General features: G+C 37.3%; 1 protein-coding gene across 3 annotated transcripts in view; it reads right to left on the bottom strand.

The window, feature by feature from the left end:
• Positions 1 to 22,775, bottom strand: part of IPO8 (importin 8) — a 214,906-nt gene that overhangs the window by 102,647 nt on the left and 89,484 nt on the right. For all 3 annotated transcript variants that reach the window (XM_069094877.1, XM_069094878.1, XM_069094879.1), the window contains 3 exons: positions 12,564 to 12,653; positions 3,468 to 3,562; positions 1,832 to 1,916 (listed from right to left, as the gene is read on the bottom strand). In XM_069094877.1, coding sequence (XP_068950978.1) covers positions 1,832 to 1,916; positions 3,468 to 3,562; positions 12,564 to 12,653 — 270 coding nt within the window. The remainder of the gene's footprint in view (positions 1 to 1,831; positions 1,917 to 3,467; positions 3,563 to 12,563; positions 12,654 to 22,775) is intronic.

Below are 22,775 nucleotides of genomic sequence, written 5' to 3'. Positions count from 1 at the left end.
AACTATATGTCTATTTTAGTGATAAGTGGTTGAGTTATTATGTCATTGTGAATGCTGTATTTTGATTTTCTGTAATGAGTTGTAACACTGTGAATGCTGTACCTTGAATTTCTGTGAATGTTTTCCTCTGATTTGTTATTGAATAAATAGACTGTTCATTATACTATGTAATCAGAACCTTGAAAGCTGTTCACAGCAGCTGTCCTCTGGAAAGCTGCTTGTGCTTGGCTTAACATATGGTCATTCAATGAAATATAGGATTTTCAAGTATTCTTTATGAAAATACCAGAGCTGTACAGAAAATCTGACTTTCAAATACAAGAAGCAAGAGAAGCATGAGAAGGGGAAACAGGAAAAAGAAATCATAAGGAACTTATTAAATTTGAACTATTTAAATTCCTACATGGAAAAACAATTGTTTTAACTAACTCATGAGACTTTCTCAGTATGAAGATAGTTGAAGGGAATATATATATATATACACACACACACATACATATATAGGAGGGTGAATGTGTAAATGGAAGAAATGGGAGAAAGACCCATATGTACAAAAATGTTTATAGCAGCTCTTTTTGTTGTGGCAAAGAATTGGAAATTAAGGGGGTGTCCATCAATTGGGGAATGGCTGAACAAGTTGTGGTATATGCATGTTATGGAATATTATTGCGCTATAAGAAACGGGGAGCAGGCGGTCTTCATATTTACCTGGAGAGGCTTAAAAGAACTGATGCTGAGTGAGAAGAGTAGAACCAGGAGGAATTTGTACACAATTACAGACACAATGCATGTGTGATGACCAACTTTGATAGACTGGACTCTTCTCAACAATGCAGGGATATAAGTCAATCCCAAAAGACGCATGATGGAGAGAAAAACGTGCATCCAGAGAAAGAACTAGAAAGAACTAAATTTATATCCAGGTGGAAGCAAAATACCTGATCTTTTTCGTCCTCTTATTTGATTTTATGTCCTCTTTACCATTTTTCATTCCAGCTGGTACAATCCATCCTTATAACCTGACCATTGTATAATGTGAAAGTATTTACAGATCCTATACTTGATTATAAGACGCCATGGGGGAGAGGGGAAGGAGGGGGACAAAATGTGAAATTCAAGGAATTGTGGAATTGAATCCTGTAAACTAAAAGGAAACAAACAAATTAATAAATTAAAAATTGAATTAAAAAAAAAAGTGATGGGTTTCTGGGGCAACTAGGTAGTGCAGTTAATAGAGTACCAGCCCTGGAGTCAGGAGGACCTGAGTTCAAATGCAGCCTCAGACATTTGAACTCAGGTCCTTTCCAGCTTTATATAATTCCAGTAGGAGCTGGTGATATTCTTAGGGATTCTGTGACTTAATATGGCTGACACTGGAACTTTTATATAAAAAAAGGCAGTGAGAAGATCTGGATAGGATTAAGGAGTGGCAAATAGCCTGGTGTTGCCCAGGTGAGACAGTAATTAAGTGGTCAAGAGCCAAAGTGAAAGGACACTCTTTTCTTAAAATGAGTCAGATTATAAGCAAGCCCTGTCCATTTCAGTCCAAAGTCCAGAATTCCTTGAAGGCAGAAGTCCTAAGGGGTCCAATCATAAAACTGAATGTCTTATGTTAAAGATATGACTCTCATTTGTAAAGAAAATATGTTATGCTAATTTTCATTAATATTTAACAAATATTTACAAATTCTTAATACCTTAAGGTATTAAGGACATTATAAATTTAAAGCACTATGTAAACATAAGTCATTATCTATTTTTTAATTGAAAACAAATTCAAAGTCCACAACACAAATACCCTTCAATTTAAAAAGTAGAAAGTTTATATTACCTGTTGGATTCCTACTGCATAAGTTTTCAAAAAGAATTCTGAAAATTCAAAGTATTCCTTGGTCACATTTCCAGGGCTTCCATATCTTAAAACACACAAAGAAAGGGTTTCAGTACTCGAATTTTTAAAAGTAAAGCAAGCATTAATGAGAACAGTGTCTTGAACACAAAAAGACATCAGTGAATATTTGTTAAATGAATAAACAGTTTCTATTCATAAATTTAGGGCTGGCCCTAAGTATAGGTAAAGTTGCACACAAACGTAATTTCTGAAATTCACTCTAGTCTTACACACGTCCCTCAGTCACAATGAATTGGATCTTCATTTTCATCTGATCTCCAGTCCCTTGACATATGTCTCTCCCCATTCTGGCTTCATATCAATTTTAACCCTACGATCAGCAACCATGATGATTCATCCACCCCAGAATGTCTTATCTCTTACTTTTTCCTCTCACACTTTACCATTATAGACCTTCTAATCTTGAACCCTGAGTGACTCAAACATTCAGATTGATCCACTCCTATTCCAGGGATGCCACAAAAAGTACTGAAACTGTATGTACTTCACACATTGCAAATTTCTGATACTTAAGTCCTACAGTTTTATAAGCCATTTTTCAATGATTTCTACCTCATTCCACACAATTTCAAAACTTTTCTTCTCAAAGCCTTCTTCCACCCTTCTATGGATGACTTAGCTTCCTACTTTACTGAGACAATCATAGCTTTCAACATACACTTCCTCTTACACACTGTAAGCACTCAAAAACAGTCTTCTTAAATTGCGTTTCAAAGAAATTAGCAAATCCTATTCAAACAGATAAAGATGAGAAAGAAGCCAAGGCAGCTAGGTGATGCAATGAATAGAGCACTGGCCCTGGAGTCAGAAGCACTTGATTTCAAATCAGGCCTCAGACACTTAACTAGCCATGTAACCTTGGGCAAGTCACTTAACCCCAACTGCCCTGCCTTCCTCCCGGAAGGAAGGAAGAAAGGAAGGAAGGAAGGAAGGAAGACCAGACTCACATTTGAGGTTCAAATAGTTTTTTTCAGGCTAAGTATCCTTAAGCGACCTCAGGAAATTTTTTTTCTTTGAAGCAACTCTGGATGTATAGTATTTAAATTGCAATGAGGTCTCTCCTCCTACAGGTTCTATTTTTCCTTTTTAAAATCACCTTTCTCCCAGAATATTTCCTTTCATACAAATTAGTTATTTCAGCTCACAGCACATTTCTGGAACTAACATGATTTAAAAAAAAAAAAAGAAGTATTTTTTTTTAAAATCAGAGTTTTGCATAAAACTTCTAGTTATGAAGTAAACAAGTCATTTACAAACTCTAGCATGGAATAAAGGGATTCTACTCTTCCTGAAAACTCCTTGGCTGCATTCCAAGAATCATAGCAATGTTATTTCTATAATATGAGAAGCATGTAGAAATAAACTGCTGAAGGTGATCAAGTCAAAACCTATCTATTCTCATAAACACAAGTCTGCTTAGGGGAAAAAACTAGAAGTAACTTTTCCCTCTGAGATTGCAAGTGACATATAACCTTATGCTCTATAGCTCTGAAAGGGAAGAATCCCACAACGAAGGAAATACTAAAAGATGTAAATATAAACATTAGAATATTACCGTTCAAAAAGACGAGATACAATGTGTAATGCCCACTTCTTACATTTCCACCATACCAGTTCTGGTCTATCATCTTCATCAATCTGTAAAGTCTCCTAAAAGAACAAATATACATTAATGGCCATCAATGAAATCAACTGTTAAGTACCTATGTGCTAAGACTACCATAGCAAGAACTGGATATATAAAGACAAAGGCAAAAAATCATAAGCATAACTAACAGCATATAAACTTCTATTATAGGTTAAACTTAGTCATTTCGAACTAAAGTCTAATTTGTTTTTTGTTTTGAACAAAATAGTCAATTTGAACACAATACTTCAAAATGGATTTTGGCTAAATATAAACAATGTTATCACCTTTCTTTGTGTATAATTCTTTTATTTTTTATATATAAATATATGTATGTATATATACATATATATTTATAATCTGGCTCTGATGGGGTACAGGCTCTGGGAACCCACTTGAACTCTCTGAATATTCTCTCTTACCCTTAAACTAGCCTAGCCCTCCAGTGTCTGTTATCTTTGAATGCCTTCCTCTACTTCCCACCCTAGATCCTATCTAAAACCCTAATTCTCTTTGTTCTTGGCTTCTGACCTCTAGTCACCCCAGCCTACTGGCTACTCCCAAACGGACCCTCCTAAACCCCTCCTCTAGTCACCCCAGACTACTTGGCCAACCCTAGATCCCTCCCACAGTCTTTCTGTACATAAGATCCATCTCTGCCTCCATAAAGGTGCTCAGATTCAATCTGGTCTGCTTGTCAGTACAAGTGTTAAAAATGCTCAGATTCATTAAGAGTCTAGCCAATGCTCAGATTTCTTAAGAGTCTGGCCAATATGGTGGATCTTTAATGAACTCTGTTTTTCTTTGGTTGAAAGAAGGCTTGAGTGGAATTCATATATCACCATTAGGGGGTGCCAGCAACCCTAAACCTCAACAGCTCCAACCCACTTCTCCAGACTTATTACATATTTTCTTTCACCCACTCGGTGATCCAGCTAGCCTAGTTGCTGTTGTTCATATACAGCATTATATGTCTTATGAGCTTCCTCCTCACCTCTGTCTCTTAGAATCCTTCAAAGTTTAGTTCAAGTTCAAGTAACACCTTCCATATGTGAGGTCATTCCTGAGACCCACCCAAGACTAGTGATCCCATCCCCAAATTATCTTGTATATAATGTGTATTTACTTGTTTGTGTAAATACTGTTTCCCACCAACAGACTCTAGGCTCCTTAAGTATAGGTATTATATCTGGCACATTAAAAAAAACCACTATTGACCAATTTCTTCCCATATTCAAAAGGCTTTTTTACGATCTTTTGGCTACAATGACACAATGCTGAAAACACAATATCAGAACCAAGAAACAGCAATAAATGTAACAGGAAAAAACTGGAGGCCTTCACAATAAGAACAGGGGTAAAGCAAAGATATCTATTACTACTACAATTATTTGGCATAGTGTAGTATAGAAATTATATATGTGTTTAATTTCAATACTATAATATATATGTGTGTACGTATATATTCAGATATATGTGTATACATATATACAAATATATGTATATATTATACATATACATATGTGTATATACGTGGACATGTGTATATGTCCCTGTATATATATGCATGCATACACACAATTGTTGTTTAGCCATCTTCAATTCTTCATGACCCCAGAGACTATACCACACCACACCAATATTGTCCATAAGGCTTTCTTTGCAAAAAAATTGGAGTGATTTGCCATTTCCTTCTAAAGAGAGGTAAAGTGACTTGCCCAGGGTCACACAGCTAGTAAGTGACTACGGGCCACAAATGAACTCTGGTCTTCCTAACTCCAAACCCAGTGCTCTAACAACTCAGCAACCTAGCTGTGCATACTGCATAATAAAGAAATGTTACCATTAGTAGTAACAAAATAAATATAAATTGAAAAAAATAAACATAAGCAAAGGAGAAACAAAATTATCAATTATTAAAGATGAAATGAACATCTATTTACAGGACCTAGAAAGTCAACTAAAATATTCATGGAAATATTTTAACTTTACCAAAGTTACTGGATACAAAATCAATCTATATAAATCATCACTATTTTGAAAATCTATCTACCAAGACACTCACTATATAAATATTACTATAAAACACTCTTTACAAAAACAGACAAATAAATATTGATTGTTCATAGAGATCCTGAGCCCATATAATAAAAATAACAATACTGCCTAAGTTAATTAGGTCACTGAGTGTCATACCAGTTAGACTACCAAAGATTACCTTATAGAGTTAGAAGAAAATAATCAAATCTACATGTAATAACAAAAAAATCAAAAATCTCAATGGAAATAATGAAAAAATTGGGAATAAAGGAGGCCTAAGTGGAACCACATCTCAAAACAGAAAGCAGTCATCACTAAAACTTCCTGTTCAAATGTTAGCAGTAGCAATTAGAAAAGAAAAATAAATCAAAGGAATCAAGTTAGGCGAAGACACCAAGCTATCACTCTTTGCAGATGATATGATGATATACTTAGAGAATCCTAAAGAATCAAGTAAAAAACTACTTGAGACAATAAATAAATTTGGCAAATTGCAGGATATAAAATAAACCCACATAAATCCTCGGCATTCCTGTATATTTCTAATGAAATTCAATAGCAAGAGATAGAAAGAGAAATCCCATTTAAAGTTACTGTAGACATTGTAAAATATTTGGGAATCTATCTGCCAAAACAAACCCAGGATCTATATGAACACAACTACAAAACACTTTTCACACAAATAAAGTCAGATCTAACTAATTGGAAAAACATCAATTGCTCATGGCTGGGTCAAGCTAATATAATAAAAATGACAATTATACCTAAATTAAATTATATACTTAGTGCCACACTTTACCAAAAAACTACTTTATAGAGCTAGAAAAAAATAGTAACAACATTCATTTGGAAGAACAAAAGGTCCAGAATATCAAAGTAATTAATGAAAAGAAATGCTAGGGAAGTGGACTAGCTATACCAGATTTTAATCTGTATTATAAAGCAGCAGTCATCAAAACTACTTGGTCCTGGCTGAGAAACAGAGTAGTGGATCAGTGGAATAGATTGGGTACGTGAGACTCATTAGTCAATGACTATAGTAATCTTCTGTTTAATAAGCTCAAAGACCCCAGTTTTCAGGATACAAACTCACTATTTGACAAAAACTGCTGGGATAAATGGAATACAGTATGGCAGAAACTAGGCATAGACCATTATCTAACATCATATATCAAAATCAAGTCTAAATGGGTGCATGATATAGGTATAAAGGCTGATACTGTAAGCAATCTGGGAAAACAAAGAATAGTTTACCTGTCAGATTTGTGGAGAGGGGAAGACTTTATGACCAAACAAGAATTAGAGAGCATCATAAAATGAAAAATGGATAATTTGGTTAGATTAAATTGAAAAGCTTCGGTACAAACAAAGCCGATGTAACCTAGATTAAGAGGAAAGTGGAAAATTGGGAAAGAATTTTTATAACTTATGTCTCTGATAAAGGCCTTATTTCTAAAATATACAGAGAATGGAGTCAAATCTATAAGAATACAAGTCATTCCCCAACTGATAAATGGTAAAAGGATATGAACAGGCAGTTTTCAGAGGGTGAAATTAAAGATATCTATAAGCATATGAAAAAATGCTCTGAATCACTATTGATTAGAGAAATGCAAATCAAAACAACTCTGAGTTGAGCAAGTTACTTAACCCCGATTGCTTAAAAAAAAATGAAACATAAAAAAAAACAACTCTGATGTACCATATCTCACCAGTCAGATTGGCTAAAATGACAAAATTGGAAAATGACAAATGCTGGAGAATATGTGAAAAAATTGGAACACTGATGTTGCTGGTGGAGTGGTGAACTGATCCAACCAACCATTCTGGAGAGCAATCTGGAATTATGCCCAAAGGGCATGATAATTTCATACCCTTTGACCCAGTAATACCACTTCTAGGGTTGTATCCCAAAGAGATCATAGAAGTGGGAGGAAGACCCATATGTACAAAAATATTCATAGCAGCTCTTTTTGTGGTGGCAAAGAATTGGAAATTAAGGGGGTGTCCATCAATTAGAGAATGGCTGAACAAGTTGTGGCATATGCATGTAATGGAATACTATTGTGCTATAAGAAACGAGGAGATGGACTTCATATTTACCTGGAGAAGCTTATATGAACTGATGCTGAGTGAGAAGAGTAGAAACAGGAGAAATTTGTACACAATTACAGACACAATGTTATGTGTGAAGACCAACTTTGATAGACTAGACTCTTCTCAGCAATGCAGGGTTATAAGTCAACCCGAAAAGACTCATGGTGGAGAGAGATTTCTACAACCAGAGAAAGAACTAGAAAAACTGTGTTTGAATCCAGATTGAAGCAAACTACCTGCTCTTTTTTTTTCTCGTTTGGTTTTGTTTCCTCTTGTTGTGCCGAAAGGAGCGAGACAAGAGACCCCTGAGAGTAAAATTTGGAAGTTGATTTTATTATCCGTAGGACTGTTTGGGGTCAGGCCCAAATCAAACAGTGAGTCTGCACAGACTATGTGTGGGCTTTTAAAGGGATGCCACAAGGCCAACAGTTAAGTATTACTCAAGCAGAAACTTGCAGAGGCCAAGAACAGTGATTGGTCAGTACACACCTAGAAATGCCCAAAGGTGCCAAATTTCCCTGACCCGGAAGCCCGCCCACTTCTTTGGAGGTGAGCTGACTGAGTAAAGGTGGAGATCTGTTGGGAGAGAGTGGAACTGACCCATCAGTCTGCTCACTTCCCTGAGGGAGGACTGAGGTTGGGGGAAGGGAAAACCAGGTAGCCAGGTACACTCTTTCCCATTGTTTTATTACATCTGATAAAATCCTTCTTTATAACCTGACTAATATCTAGTGTGAAAGTATTTCCAGATCCTATACTTGATTGTATGCGCCATGGAGGTGGGGGGAAGGAGGGAGGGAGAGAAAATTTGAAACTCAAGGAATTGTGGAACTGAACCTTATAAACTAAAAGTAAACAAATAAATTAAATTAAAAAAAAAAAAACTTCCTGTTCAGGTACAGAGGAGTTGGAAGAGAAAAGCAGAGAAAGCAGATTTGTGTTTGGGAGGAAAAAACCATTTACTGCCAGTTAAAACAAACTGATCAGCAGAACAGATTAGGTATACAGAACATACAGAAGCAAATAGCAACAGATAAACCCAAAGACACCAAATATGGAGATAAGGAGTCATTCATTATTAAACAAAAAACTGTTTAGCAAACTACAAAGTAGTCTGGGAAACTTCAAAGAGGTAAAGACCAACATCTTACAACAATTTTTTTGTTTTTTTCTTTCTTAAAGAACAGGTTTAACCTCAAACTACTTTGGCTCTCTTTGATTGGCCAACAATAGGTCCCAGGCCAAGCCCTGCTTGGTCATTGTTTAGGCCCAGAAGGAATGTAAATAGCAATTGTTTGGTTTTGGCCAGAAACCCTAAGGATCTTCCCTTCCCAGATGGATTTTTTTAAAACTAGGTAAAGAGGCCATTCTCTACCTCATTTCTTATTAAGCCTCAATCACTGAATGGGTGTTGTCTCAGTCAGCCTGAAAAAGCCAAGGTCCTCACTGCATCATGGGCCATCTCCAGTTATTCCTGATCTATATCTATATCCTGTATCTATATCTAGCTACTGGACCCAGATGGCTCCAGAAGAGAAAGTGAGGCTGGTGACCTTGCACAGACCCTCCCTCACTTAAATCCAATTCACTTGCATGTCATGAAATCACCTCTCTTGATGGTATGATATTCTTTGAGAACAAAGGACAAACAACATCTCACAACATACCCCCAAAAAAGCTCTAACTGGGAATGGGTCTTAGACTCCACATTCCAAACTCTGCTTGGCTTCCACTTTATGGAAAAAGTGCTGTGTGGGATACGAAGACCCTAACCCAAATTGACTACTCAGAGAACTCTCAAAGTGAAGGTAGAAAGATTTATTAGAATCTCGCGAGAAGTGGGTGGACCAGTCTCTGGGACAGCACCCAGAGAGAGGAGGCCAGGGTACAGAAGCTAAAGCTGGGTTAAATAAGCAAGGGTTACATGCCCCTCCCAAACATTAACCTAATTATTACTAATGAGGCTCTAATATTGTCAGATAACATACATAATACATGAGGTCCACTACGCAATTGCAGTAACAACCTCAGAATACTGTACCCCCTTCAGTCTAACCTAGATACATCCTTATTTGGGCATGGGTGCCCCAAGGCCACTGCCTGTTCCCTGATTGGTCAAATCCACCTACTGCTGTCAGCTCCTTCCATTCTACATTGTTTCATTTTAGTATTATCTATTAACTGGGAACTCAACTCCCTTCCAAGGCTACTGCTTCAACTCCCTGAAGGACTAGGAACTCAACTTCCTCCCAAGGCTACTGCCTCAACTCCCCCAAGGCTACTGTCTGTTACTTTTTATCAGTAGTGTAGTTCAGCAATTCTTGCAGTTCTGTAGAAACTTAACCCTTTGTTACCTCTCACACTACCATTCCTTTCCCCAAACTAAAAACACATCTAATTTGGTCTCAATCGTTAATCCAATCAATTGTATTAATACTCAGTAGCTCTTACATTACCTTGAAACACAATGACTTACATATACCGTGTTTCCCCGATAATAAGACCTATCCCGAAAATAAGCCCTCCCCTTACTGTGTAAGATTCCTCTAAAATAAGCACTCCCCCGAAAATAAGCCCTATTGAGATTGCTACTGTAGTGCAAGTGATCCCCTGCGCTACACACTACATTACGGTACCCTCTGTATGCACCGTTCCCCCCCCCCCGTGAAACGCACACCGCGCTCCGAGCTGCATCCAATCAGAGCTGCAGTAGTGAGCGCGTCATCCTGTTCTTTATTGAATTCATTATTGAATAAAGGTACATTTTTTTGTTCACATTTACCTGTTTATTAAAATTGCTGTCAATGTTCATTAAAATAAGCCCTCCCTTGAAAATAAGCCCTCCGGTGTTTTTCTGTCCAAAAAATTTAATAAGACAGTGTCTTATTATCGGGGAAACAATACTGAACTTAGTTACAAAATACAAGGAAGTAATAAGAATGGATATATGATATTCAGAATGGGGAAACTTCACTGCAAGTCACCCCACAGAATGCCTCCTCCCATCCTCCACCCCCCAATAAGCGGATCAACTGAAATCCCTCTATCATGTACTAGACTCTGATTTTGATACTCAACACCTCAATTAACCTTCAGTTGCCATTCTCTTCTCTGCAGGGCTAGAAGGAGAAGCACTAAACTCCTCCAAAAGTCTTTCTTTGTTAGGAGGCTTACAGCCTTTCTGGTAACTCCATTTTCCAACAGCAGCTCCGTTTGGCTTTGACTCCATGAAAAAACATGCTTCCAGCTAAGAACCTCTTTCCCCCCCACACACACACCACTTCAAAGTTTCTTTTTGCGTGTGGTCTTCCCCTACTAGATAATAAGCTCCTAGAGGGTAAGGACAGTCTCTTTTTCTTATTTGTGTCCCCTGGCACTTAGGAGGTACTTGTTATTTGTTAAGACTAGAACGAAATTAAATGCTTATCTGATTAAATATGAAAGGTCATATCATAAACAAATTAGGATGTGAAAAATTATTGGTAATCATTATCTTGGAGACTCAGAGCTTCCCCCCATCCACATTTCTTCCAAAGATCAGTTTTTCTTCAGAAGGGTATTAATATCTAATCTAAAGGGTCTATTCCTGTTCATTGCATTGCCCAGACAGGTCTGGGAAAATAATGATTCCTCCTATTGTCAAGACAGGTGATATGGAAATTAATGTCTCTTTGACAAAGATTAAGTGGCATAAGTAGCATACACCAAGACCGCATTTTAATATAACCCACCTCCCAGTGTGCTGACCAACCAGTGTTGATTGGCACCCCTTGGGAACACCTATTCTTTCAAGAGCATATAACTCTCTGTACCTGCTACTCCCACATGAAGCCAGTTCTGGACCAGTTCCTTTAGGGTGGCCCAGTTCTGGCTTGCAGCTCCTATGTAATGCATGTGTGTTACCAGCCTGAGAGAAATTAAAAACCTAGAAACAACCTAATTCTGTTTGTCTTTCTTAGATCAAACTCTGTGAGGTTTACAGTAGATACTTAACAAATGTTTATTTGATTGAATATGAAAGGTCATATGAAAAGCATAAACAAATTAGAGATTAAGGAAGAAATGTTTGTCTTTCCAAACTATTGAGAGAAGAATTCACAACCAAACAAGAAATGAGAGACAATTTCAGAAAAACTTGAGATGATTTGTATGAGTTGATGTCTTGTGAAGTTAGCAGAATTAGGAAAACAATTTAAACAATACCAACACAATAAAGAAAATTAATTTTGAAAAACTTAAGAACTCTGATGAAAGCAATGACCAACTACTACCCACCTACTGACAGAAACTGAAGACAAGGACTTAACTAAAAATGCAGAATAAGAAATGCATTTTTGGATATGGTCAATGTGAGGATTTTGTTTTGCTTGGCATGCATACTTCCTTGCAATATTTATGTGTTTTATAAGGGTTTTGTTTTTCTTTTTCTTATTTAAGATGTTAAGGGATTTGTAATGGGAGGAAGAATAGGACTAGGGATTACAGATCCTCCAGTCCAAGAACAGAAAACAACAAAAGGAAGACCAGAAGGAATCACAGACAAGCAGAAGAGCTAAGAAAGTTACATGATGAATTTATATAGTTAAAAAGAAAAGCAAGCTCTAATGTAATGTAATAATGTAAAGATTCACAATTTTCACATACAATCCTCTCCGTATATTTTAAAATATATATGGAAATGCTCATTTTACTTGTTATTTGTTAAGACTAGAACAAAATTAAAATAAAATGGAAAACAAAACCACAATACCAGACTTTATGACACAAAATTGTGACATGGGCACAATCATCTTTGAATAACTTTAAATACCAAAATTTGTACTCAGTAAGTACCCCAATTCCCAATTGTAACTAAATTTTCCTCAAGGAAAATAAGCCTTTACTTACAGGGGGAACTATTCTATCAATGATAGTACGGAAGATCTCCATCCAGTGCATCATAGTTTGGTTGTTCACCAACTGAAGTGGTAATGCATACTAGGAAAGAAGAGAATGAAAAAATACATATGTTAATGTTTTGTTATGAAACACTACATTTCACTTAAACAAAGTAAAAGTCCATTATATAACATCAATAAGTAATAATGTACTACACAAAAGCAAATTTTCCAGATAATGCAATAAAAGTTTTAGGTAACTTTTTTTATTATACTACTTACTATAAAGCTTACTAAATGGTAGTTTATCCTGCCCTTTTAAAAATAGTGCATGTCAGATATAATATAGTTTTTTAATGATGCTTTGGGTTTGTATAGTACTGATGTCTTAATGTCTCTTCCTGTTTTCTCAGTCACTATTCCTGCTTCTTACAGTTTTTTCCATTATAATTTGTTGCAGTATAAAAATTCAGACAATGAATTAGAACTGTGAACACAATTAAGAGCCAAAAGTCAGTGCTGGGGGCGGCCAGGTGGCTCGGCGAGTAAGAGCACTGGCCCCAGTGTCGAGATGACCTGGGGAATCAAATCCTGGCACCACACCCAGAAATAACTGGCCATTTAACCTTGAGCAAGTTACTTAACCCCAATTGCTTTAAAAAAAAAAAAAAACTGAGTGCTGGGTTTTCCTAGAAACCACAGCATAAAAATTCAATACAGGACATGGCGATGATAATTTTACCTGGTAAAAAAGCCTTTAAAAAAAACTTATTTCCTTGTTCTCTACTAGGCTAGAAGTTTAAATTACTGAGAGGTGGCATTATGGTATACTTATAAGTGAAACATTTTAACAAAAATATACTTTTGCCCAGAGTAAAAGCAGATCCCTGCCGGAAGAGATGGTAAGAGGAAAAATATACTAAATAACAAATAAGCAAGGCTATGTTAATTAACACACACACAGATATAGATAGATAGATAGATGTATTTATGTATTGTGTATATTTACATTATACATATATACACATATGTACATTCTACTTTCCTCAGTAATTGCCTTTTCTACCCAAAAGATACCAAATCTAAAACTACAACAACTATGGCTTTCTTTCTCAGACTGCTATAAGGGCAATGAGACAGAAATGTTCTGCAACCTGTCCAAAATTACTTGTCATGCATGAAGTCAGGAACAGAATGAACCCAACTCTCCTGACTTAAGACATTCTCCTGGCTAGGATTTAAATAACCAAGCACAGTCAAAACAGAACTTGCAAATGACAATGTAAGAAAGATGTCATTGACAAGCCCATTTTTTTGCCCAAAATCCATCCAGATCCCTGAAAATCTTCCAAAAACAATCACTATACAAAATTCTTACCCATCAATATGCATTCTACCTTTTCCCTGATGTCTTCCCCATTTTTTTAAGATTCCAATATCCCTATCATTTCGTTCTAAACAGAACTCTCCTATAATATACCAAAACAAAGGGCAATGTTTTCATGAGAAAATTAGACCGATGACACTCTGGATCCTTTATTCTAGTAACTTTAATTTTGAACCAAATACATTTTTTCTATTTATTGTCACTTTTTTCCCCCTTTTCTTCCTCTAACCAAGATACCCAAGATATGCTGAGGGAAATGGGGGTAGGGGAGAGGAAGGTAGACCTAGTTAGGTGGTCAGGATTCATGACAGTGAACAATCTGGTTGTGCCCCCAAGATTTTATGTAAGAAAAAAGACCATGCCAATGATCAACTACATCATCTTTCCTTTTCCCCTGCAAATGAACAAAAATAAATTATCACACCAAAAATACTTTCTTTCTGTTACTAGGTATCTCAAGTAACACCACCCTGACCAGGCCATAAGAACCTTGAGGGCATGTGTTATTTAAACATTTATTTTTTTTAGTACTATGTACTCTATATGGTTATGCCTAATAAATTTTTACTCTTGTTTTATGGATCTGCTCTAGCAAAAACATTTATGAGTTGCAAATATTATGTCTAGATTCAAATACCAAGACCAGTCAATTAACATGTTATTCAGAACCCAAGCTTCTGTTCTCTCTTCTGCTACACCTTTCACATGTATTGTCTCCCCTATTAAAATGTGACTCCTTGAGAGCAGGTACTGAGGAAATCTAAATTCCTGAGAAGTGGCACTGTAGTACACTTAGAAGTGAAACATATTTTGACAAAAATATATTTTTGTCCAGAGTAAAGGGAGATCCCTGAAGAGATGATAAGACAAAAAATATACCAAATTCTTTGTACCCCAGTGTTTTGCACAAGGTATTTAATAAATGCTTCCTTCATCCATTCATTCATTCATCAATCTGAATTCTGGGTAAGAGAGAAGACTCCTTTTCTCAAACATTGCACGCAACTATAATTTATAGTAAAACTACAATAAAGAATACAAGTAAAAGAGCAAAGCACGGCATAGTATTAAAAAACATTCAAGGAATGAAATTTTGGTTTAAAAGCATCAGAAAGGGGGGAGGAGGGTCAAGAAGGACTTTGAATGTCAAACAGGATTTTATATTTGATCTTGGAGGTAACAAAGAGCCACTGGAGATAAGGGGGAAGTGATATGGTCAGACCTGTTATTTAGGAAGGTCCATGACAGCTGAATGGAGGATGAAATCTGGAGTGGGGAGAGACTTGTAGTAGGCAGACCCACCAGCAGGTTACTGCAATGGCCTAGGCAGGAGTTGATGAGAGCTTGCGTAGGGTGGTGGCAACGTCAAACAAGAGATGGAGACATATGTATTATAAAGATAGAAATGATAGGACTTGGCAACAGATTGGATAAGAGTGGTGAAAAATTAAGGATGAAACATAAGTTGTCAGTTTCAGTGACTAGAAGAAGAGTAGTGGTCTCAACAGCAACAGGGAAGTAGGGAAAAGGGTAGGATTTAGGTTCTGGGGAGAAAGATAATGAATTCCATTTTGGATATGTTGAGTTAAGATGTCTATAGCACATCCCTTTTAGATGTCCAGTAGGCAGCTGGGAGGTGAGCAGAAACTGAAAGTCAACAGAGAGAATAGAATGAGATAAGCAGATCTGAAAATTATTAGCATACAGATGATAACTGAATCCATGGGAGCAAATGAGATCACCAAATGGTAGAGAAAGAGAAAAGAAGAGGCCCTAGGACAGAGAACTGTTGAATAACCAAAAATTTTTAGGAAATTTTTTCTGATGTTAAGCCTAAATTTTTTTCTTCCCGAGGCTAAACATTCCCAGTTGTGTCAACCAGTCCTTATACATGGCATGATCTCAAGTGGCTTAACCATACTGACTACCCTTCTCTGGTTACCCTACTTACTAAAATGCGGCACCAAGAACAGAACACAATACTCCAGGTGTGGACTAACAAACTCAAGAGTACAATGATTAAATAATCACCTCCTTATTTCTAGACACTATACCTAACGCAGCACAAGTTTGTTTTCCTTTTCATTTTTTTGTTTTGTTTTTTGGGCTCATACCACACTCTTGCTGAGTTTTAAGTCCACTCACATCTACAATGTTCTTTTAAACAAACTGATCACTGGTCACAGTTCCCTCATTAATAAGTAGCAAGATACCCTGAGAAAAAGATAAGAGACAGCATATAACTGGGGGTAAAAATATTGCTACCAACTCAAGTACCACCTCCCCTTAACACCTAATGGAGGCATCACAAAAGACAAGCCATGATTGATTTTTCAACCCAGACCCTTGTAACCCAGGGGAACAAAACCCATGGAGATCTGGCCTGGCAACTATCTTTTTTTTTTTAAGCAATTGGAGTTAAGTAACTTGCTCAAGGTTACACAGCCAGTTATTTCTGGGTGTGGTGCTAAGTATCTGAGCCAGGATTTGATCCCCCAGGTCATCCTGACACTGGGGGCCGGTGCTCTTACTCACTGCGCCACCTGGCCACCCCTCTGGCAACTGTCTTTGCCAGTCATACAGTCCCTGCCTCCTTAGAAGCCACAGCTACTGGAGATCCTCAGCACCCAAGCGATTAGCACTGTGAAATCAATCATTCAAACAATAAGCATTTAAGAATCTACAACATGGGGGGGGAGGGGACGGAGCCAAGATGGCGGAGTAGAAGCACAACCCTCCCAGGGTTCCAGCTTCCACCCTCCCCAATCCATGTAAAAAGGGGAATCTAAACAAACTTTGGAGCTGCAGAACCCATAAAATGACACAGAGAAGCTAACCTCCCACTGAGAACATCCCGGCAGGCCGACGCTTTGGGAGCCGAGCCCAGCCCCACGCCAAGGCTTTAGCCCCAGGGCGGGCCTGACCAGCCGCCAGCCAGAGGGACCCCAGATCAGCAGCAGCCGTGGCCGTTTCCAGATTTATCAATACATAGATGCGAAGGACAAGTTCTAATAAAGAATAATAGCGGGCGACGGTGCGGTGGCCTGCGCGGGAAGGTGCGGCGGGGGCAGCATGGCGGGCGCAGGCCAGGAAGGCACAGCGGCCTGTGCGGGAAGGTGTGGAGGACGCAGGCCTGGAAGTGGCCTGATCAACTCGGAGGGCAAGTCTTCCCACCAACCACAAGGTCCACTACCAGGCCTATCACCAAAGGGCTGGGACTGGAAAGAGCAAGGTAAGAAGCAAATACAGGGGCCCCTATACTGGACAGCAAACACTGCTGGGGCTACCACTTCATAGCCCAGAAATCTTTTTTTTTTTTTAAAGCCCCTTACAGGACCTCCAAAGACAAGGATGGCAGAGTGAACCCCACTTGCTCCAAACCCCCCCTCTGACCCTGAAAATATAGTAACTCTTGCCCCAGGGCAAAACCCTCTACAGTAAAGGCTTGGGATCCTAGAGGAAGGGCGTGGCTAGGACACTGCCTCAAAATGGGTAGAAAGACTACAAAGACAAAGACTCTAGAGTCCTACTATCCTCAGAGGGAAGAACCAACCTCAGAGGGAGACACTGTGGACTCCACACCCACAGCTGAGACTTCAACAGGGAATGGATCCCAAGCACAGAAGGCTCTCCTAGATGAGATCAAAAGGAACTTTGAAAGCAAAATGAGAGAGATAGAAGACAAAATGAATAATTCTCTCAAAACGAAAATAGCAGAATTTGAAAAACATTATAATGAGGAAAACATCTCTCTAAAAAGAAAAGTGTATGATATGGAAAAGGAGCTTCAAAAATTAACCAAGGAAAATGATTTGCTAAAAACCAGAATTAAACAAATGGAAACAAATAACTCTATGAGGAACCAAGAATTAGCCAAGCAAAACAACAAAAATGAAAAATTAGAAAGAGGTAAAATACCTCAAAGAAAAAATAACTGACCTGGAAAACAGATCCAGGAGAGATAATCTGAGAATCATAGGCCTACCAGAAAATTATGATGAAAAAATGAGCCTGGACAACATTCTCCAAGAGCTCGTTAAGGAAAACTGCCCTGAGATACTAGAACCTGAGGGGAAAATAGAAATCGACAGAATCCACCGGACACCTGCTGTAAGAGATCCCAAACTGAAAAATCCTCGAAATGTTGTGGCCAAACTCCAGAACTACCAGATAAGAGAAAATACTTCAAGCGGCCAGAAAGAAACAATTCAAATATCGAGGGTCCACAGTGAGGATTGCACAGGATTTGTCAGCCTCCACACTGAAAGATCGGAGGCAGTGGAATAAAATTTTCAGGAAGGCAAAACAGCTCGGATTACAACCAAGGATCACATACCCAGCGAGACTGAGCATATTCTTCCAGGCAAAGAGATGGTCATTCAATGATATAACAGAGTTCCAGACCTTCCTGATAAAAAAGCCAAAACTCAATGGAAAATTCAACCTCCAATTATGAGAAGCAACAGTGACTTAGAAAGGTAAACAAGGAGAACACACATCATTTTAGAGGGAAAGAGGGGAGGGAGAGGAGCTTCGCATGAGATCTGTTCCTGTCATTCTTGATGCGAAGAAAAAAATAGCATATCTCATTAAGTATAACAATATCCTACAGGCAGTAGGAGGGGGAAAGTGTTACAAAAGGGGGGTGGGAGTGATTTGTAGGGAGGGAAGTAGTAAGGGGAAAAGGGGAGGAAAAGGGAGGGGGGCCGAAAAGGGAACACTGAGGGAGGCGGTGTTCAAAAGGAAAACTATTAAGGGGGGAAGGGAGAAGGGAGGGAAAATACGAACATTAACAGGGGCAGGAATAGGATGAGGGGAAAGAAACAGATAACAATCATAACTGTAAATGTGAATGGAATGAACTCTCCTATAAAACGGAGATGGATAGCAGAATGGATTAGAAATCATAATCCTACAATATGCTGTTTACAAGAAACACATTTGAAACAGAGGGATACACACAAGGTAAAGGTAAAAGGTTGGAGTAAAATATATCATGCCTCAGCTAAAGTAAAAAAAGCAGAGGTAGCAATCCTTATCTCAGATAAAGCAAATGAAAAAATTGACCTAATTAAAAGAGATAAGGCAGGAAACTATATCCTGTTAAAAGGCACCATCGAGAATGAAGCAATATCACTACTTAACATATATGCACCAAGTGGTGTAGCATCCAGATTCCTAGAGGAAAAGGTAAAGGAATTAGAGGAAGAAATAGATAGCAAAACTATACTAGTGGGAGACCTTAATCTCCCCCTATCTGAACTTGATAAATCCAACTTCAAAAAAACAAGAAAGAAGTTAAGAAGGTGAACAGGATTTTAGAGAGGATAGGTATGATAGATCTCTGGAGAAAACTGAATGGGGATAAAAAGGAATATACTTTCTTCTCAGCAGTTCATGGCACATATTCAAAAATTGACCATGTTCTAGGGCATAAAAACCTCACAATTCTATGCAGTAAGGCAGAAATATTAAACGCATCATTCTCAGATCATGATGCAATAAAAATTATATGCAATAAAGGGCCAGGGAAAGACAGACTAAAAACTAACTGGAAATTAAACAATTTGATCCTAAAGAATGAGTGGGTCAAACAAGAAATTATAGAAACAATCAGTAATTTCATTCAAGAGAATGATAATAATGAGACAACATGCCAAAATCTGTGGGATGCATTAAAGGCAGTTCTTAGAGGAAGTTTTATATCCCTGAGTGCATACGTGATTAAATTAGAGAAAAGGGAGCTCAACGAATTGGGCATGCAATTAAAAAACCTAGAAAAAGAAGAAATTAAAAATCCCCAATTAAATACTAAACTAGAAATATTGAAGACTAAAGGAGAGATTAATAAAATCGAAATTAAGAAAACTATTGAACTAATAAATAAAACCAAGAGCTGGTTTTATGAAAAAACCAACAAAATTGATAGACCCTTAGTCAATATGATAAAAAAAAAAGAAAGAAGAAAACCAAATTATGAGTATCAAATATGAAAAAGGTCAATCTACCTCCAATGAAGAGGAAATCAAAACAATAATTAGGAATTATTTTTCCCAATTGTATGCACATAAATTTGACAATTTTAGGGAAATGGATGAATATTTAGAAACATACAAGTTGCCCAGATTAACTGAAGAGGAAGTAAATTACTTAAATAATCCCATCTCAGAAAAAGAAATTGAACAAGCCATCAGTCACCTCCCTAGGAAAAAATCTCCAGGGCCAGATGGATTCACTAGTGAATTCTATCAAACATTTAAAGAACAATTGATTCCAATACTCTACAAATTATTTGGGAAAATTAGTGAAGGAGTCCTACCAAATTCTTTTTATGACACAAATATGGTACTGATACCTAAATCAGGAAGAGATAAAACAGAGAAAGAAAATTATAGACCAATCTCCCTCATGAATATAGATGCAAAAATTCTAAATAAAATACTAGCCAAAAGACTACAGCAACTTATCTCAAGAATAATACACTTTGATCAGGTAGGATTTATTCCAGGAATGCAAGGATGGTTTAATATTAGGAAAACCATCAGTATAATTGAGCATACCAACAATAAAACTAGCAGAAACCACATGATCATCTCAATAGATGCAGAAAAGGCTTTTGACAAAATACAACATCCATTCCTATTAAAAACATTAGAAAGTATAGGAATAAATGGAGCCTTCCTTAAAATAACAGGTAGCATCTATTTAAAGCCATCAGAAAGTATTATACGCAATGGGGAGAAGCTGGAAGCATTTCCCATAAGATCAGGGGTGAAACAAGGGTGTCCACTATCCCCCCTCTTATTCAATCTGGTACTAGAAATGTTAGCAGTAGCAATTAGAGAAGAAAAAGAAATCAAAGGAATCAAGTTAGGCAAAGAAGAGACCAAGCTATCACTCTTCGCAGATGATATGATGATATACTTAGAGAATCCTAGAAAATCAAGTAAAAAACTGCTTGAGACAATAAATAAATTTGGCAAAGTTGCAGGATATAAAATAAACCCACATAAATCCTCGGCATTCCTATATATTTCCAATGAAACTCACCAGCAAGAAGTAGAAAGAGAAATCCCATTTAAAGTTACTGTAGACATTATAAAATATTTGGGAATCTACCTGCCAAAACAAACCCAGGACCTGTATGATCATAACTACAAAACACTTTTCACACAAATAAAGTCAGATCTAACTAATTGGAAAAATATCAATTGCTCATGGCTGGGTCGAGCTAATATAATAAAAATGACAATTTTACCTAAATTAAATTATATATTTAGTGCCATACCAATTAATTTACCAAAAAACTATTTTATAGAGTTAGAAAAAGTAGTAACAAAATTCATCTGGAAGAATAAACGGTCCAGAATATCAAAGGAATTAATGAAAAAAAATGCTAGGGAAGGTGGACTAGCTTTACCAGATTTCAATCTGTACTATAAAGCAGCAGTCATCAAAACTACTTGGTACTGGCTTAGGAATAGAGGAGTGGATCAATGGAATAGATTAGGCACACGAGATTCAGAAGTCAACGACTACAGTAATGTATTGCTTGATAAACCCCCAGACCCTGGTTTTTGGGATAAGAACTCACTATTTGTCAAAAACTGCTGGGAAAACTGTAATATAGTATGGCAGAAACTGGGCATAGACCATTATCTAATACCACATACCAAAATCAAGTCTAAATGGGTTCATGATCTAGGTATAAAGGTTGATACTGTAAGCAGTCTGCTAAAACAAGGAATAGTTTACCTATCAGACTTGTGGAGTGGGAATGACTTTATGACGAAACAGGAATTAGAGAACATTATAAAATGTAAAATGGATAATTTTGACTACATGAAATTGAAAAGTTTCTGTACAAATAAAGCCAATGTAACCAAGATTAGGAGGGAGGTGGGAAATTGGGAAAGAATCTTTACAACCTATGTCTCTGACAAAGGACTCATCTCTAAAATATACAGAGAACTGAGTCAAATTTATAAGAATACAAGTCATTCCCCAATTGATAAATGGTCAAAGGATATGAACAGGCAGTTTTCAGAGAAAGAAATTAAAGCTATCTATAAGCACATGAAGAAATGTTCTAATTCACTATTGATTAGAGAAATGCAAATCAAAACAACTCTGAGGTACCACATCTCACCAGTTAGATTGGCTAAGATGACAAAACAGGAAAATGACAAATGCTGGAGAGGATGTGGGCAAACTGGAACACTAATGCATTGTTGGTGGAGTTGTGAACTGATCCAGCCTTTCTGGAAAGCAATCTGGAACTATGCCCAAAGGGCTATAAATACTTTCATACCCTTTGATCCAGCAATACCACTCCTAGGGTTATATCCCAAAGAGATCATAGAAATGGGAGAAAGACCCATATGTACAAAAATGTTTATAGCAGCTCTTTTTGTTGTGGCAAAGAATTGGAAATTAAGGGGGTGTCCATCAATTGGGGAATGGCTGAACAAGTTGTGGTATATGCATGTTATGGAATATTATTGCGCTATAAGAAACGGGAAGCAGGCGGTCTTCATATTTACCTGGAGAGGCTTAAAAGAACTGATGCTGAGTGAGAAGAGTAGAACCAGGAGGAATTTGTACACAATTACAGACACAATGCATGTGTGATGACCAACTTTGATAGACTGGACTCTTCTCAACAATGCAGGGATATAAGTCAATCCCAAAAGACGCATGATGGAGAGAAAAACGTGCATCCAGAGAAAGAACTAGAAAGAACTAAATTTATATCCAGGTGGAAGCAAAATACCTGATCTTTTTCGTTCTCTTATTTGATTTTATGTCCTCTTTACCATTTTTCATTCCAGCTGG

Source organism: Petaurus breviceps, unplaced genomic scaffold (assembly GCF_028583685.1).
Source record: "Petaurus breviceps papuanus isolate PSGF00001 unplaced genomic scaffold, PetGlider_PUasm1.0 221, whole genome shotgun sequence".
NCBI classification, from domain to species: domain Eukaryota; kingdom Metazoa; phylum Chordata; class Mammalia; order Diprotodontia; family Petauridae; genus Petaurus; species Petaurus breviceps.
The sequence above is the reverse complement of the archived record's forward strand: the minus strand, read 5'-3'. Positions and strand labels throughout refer to the sequence as shown.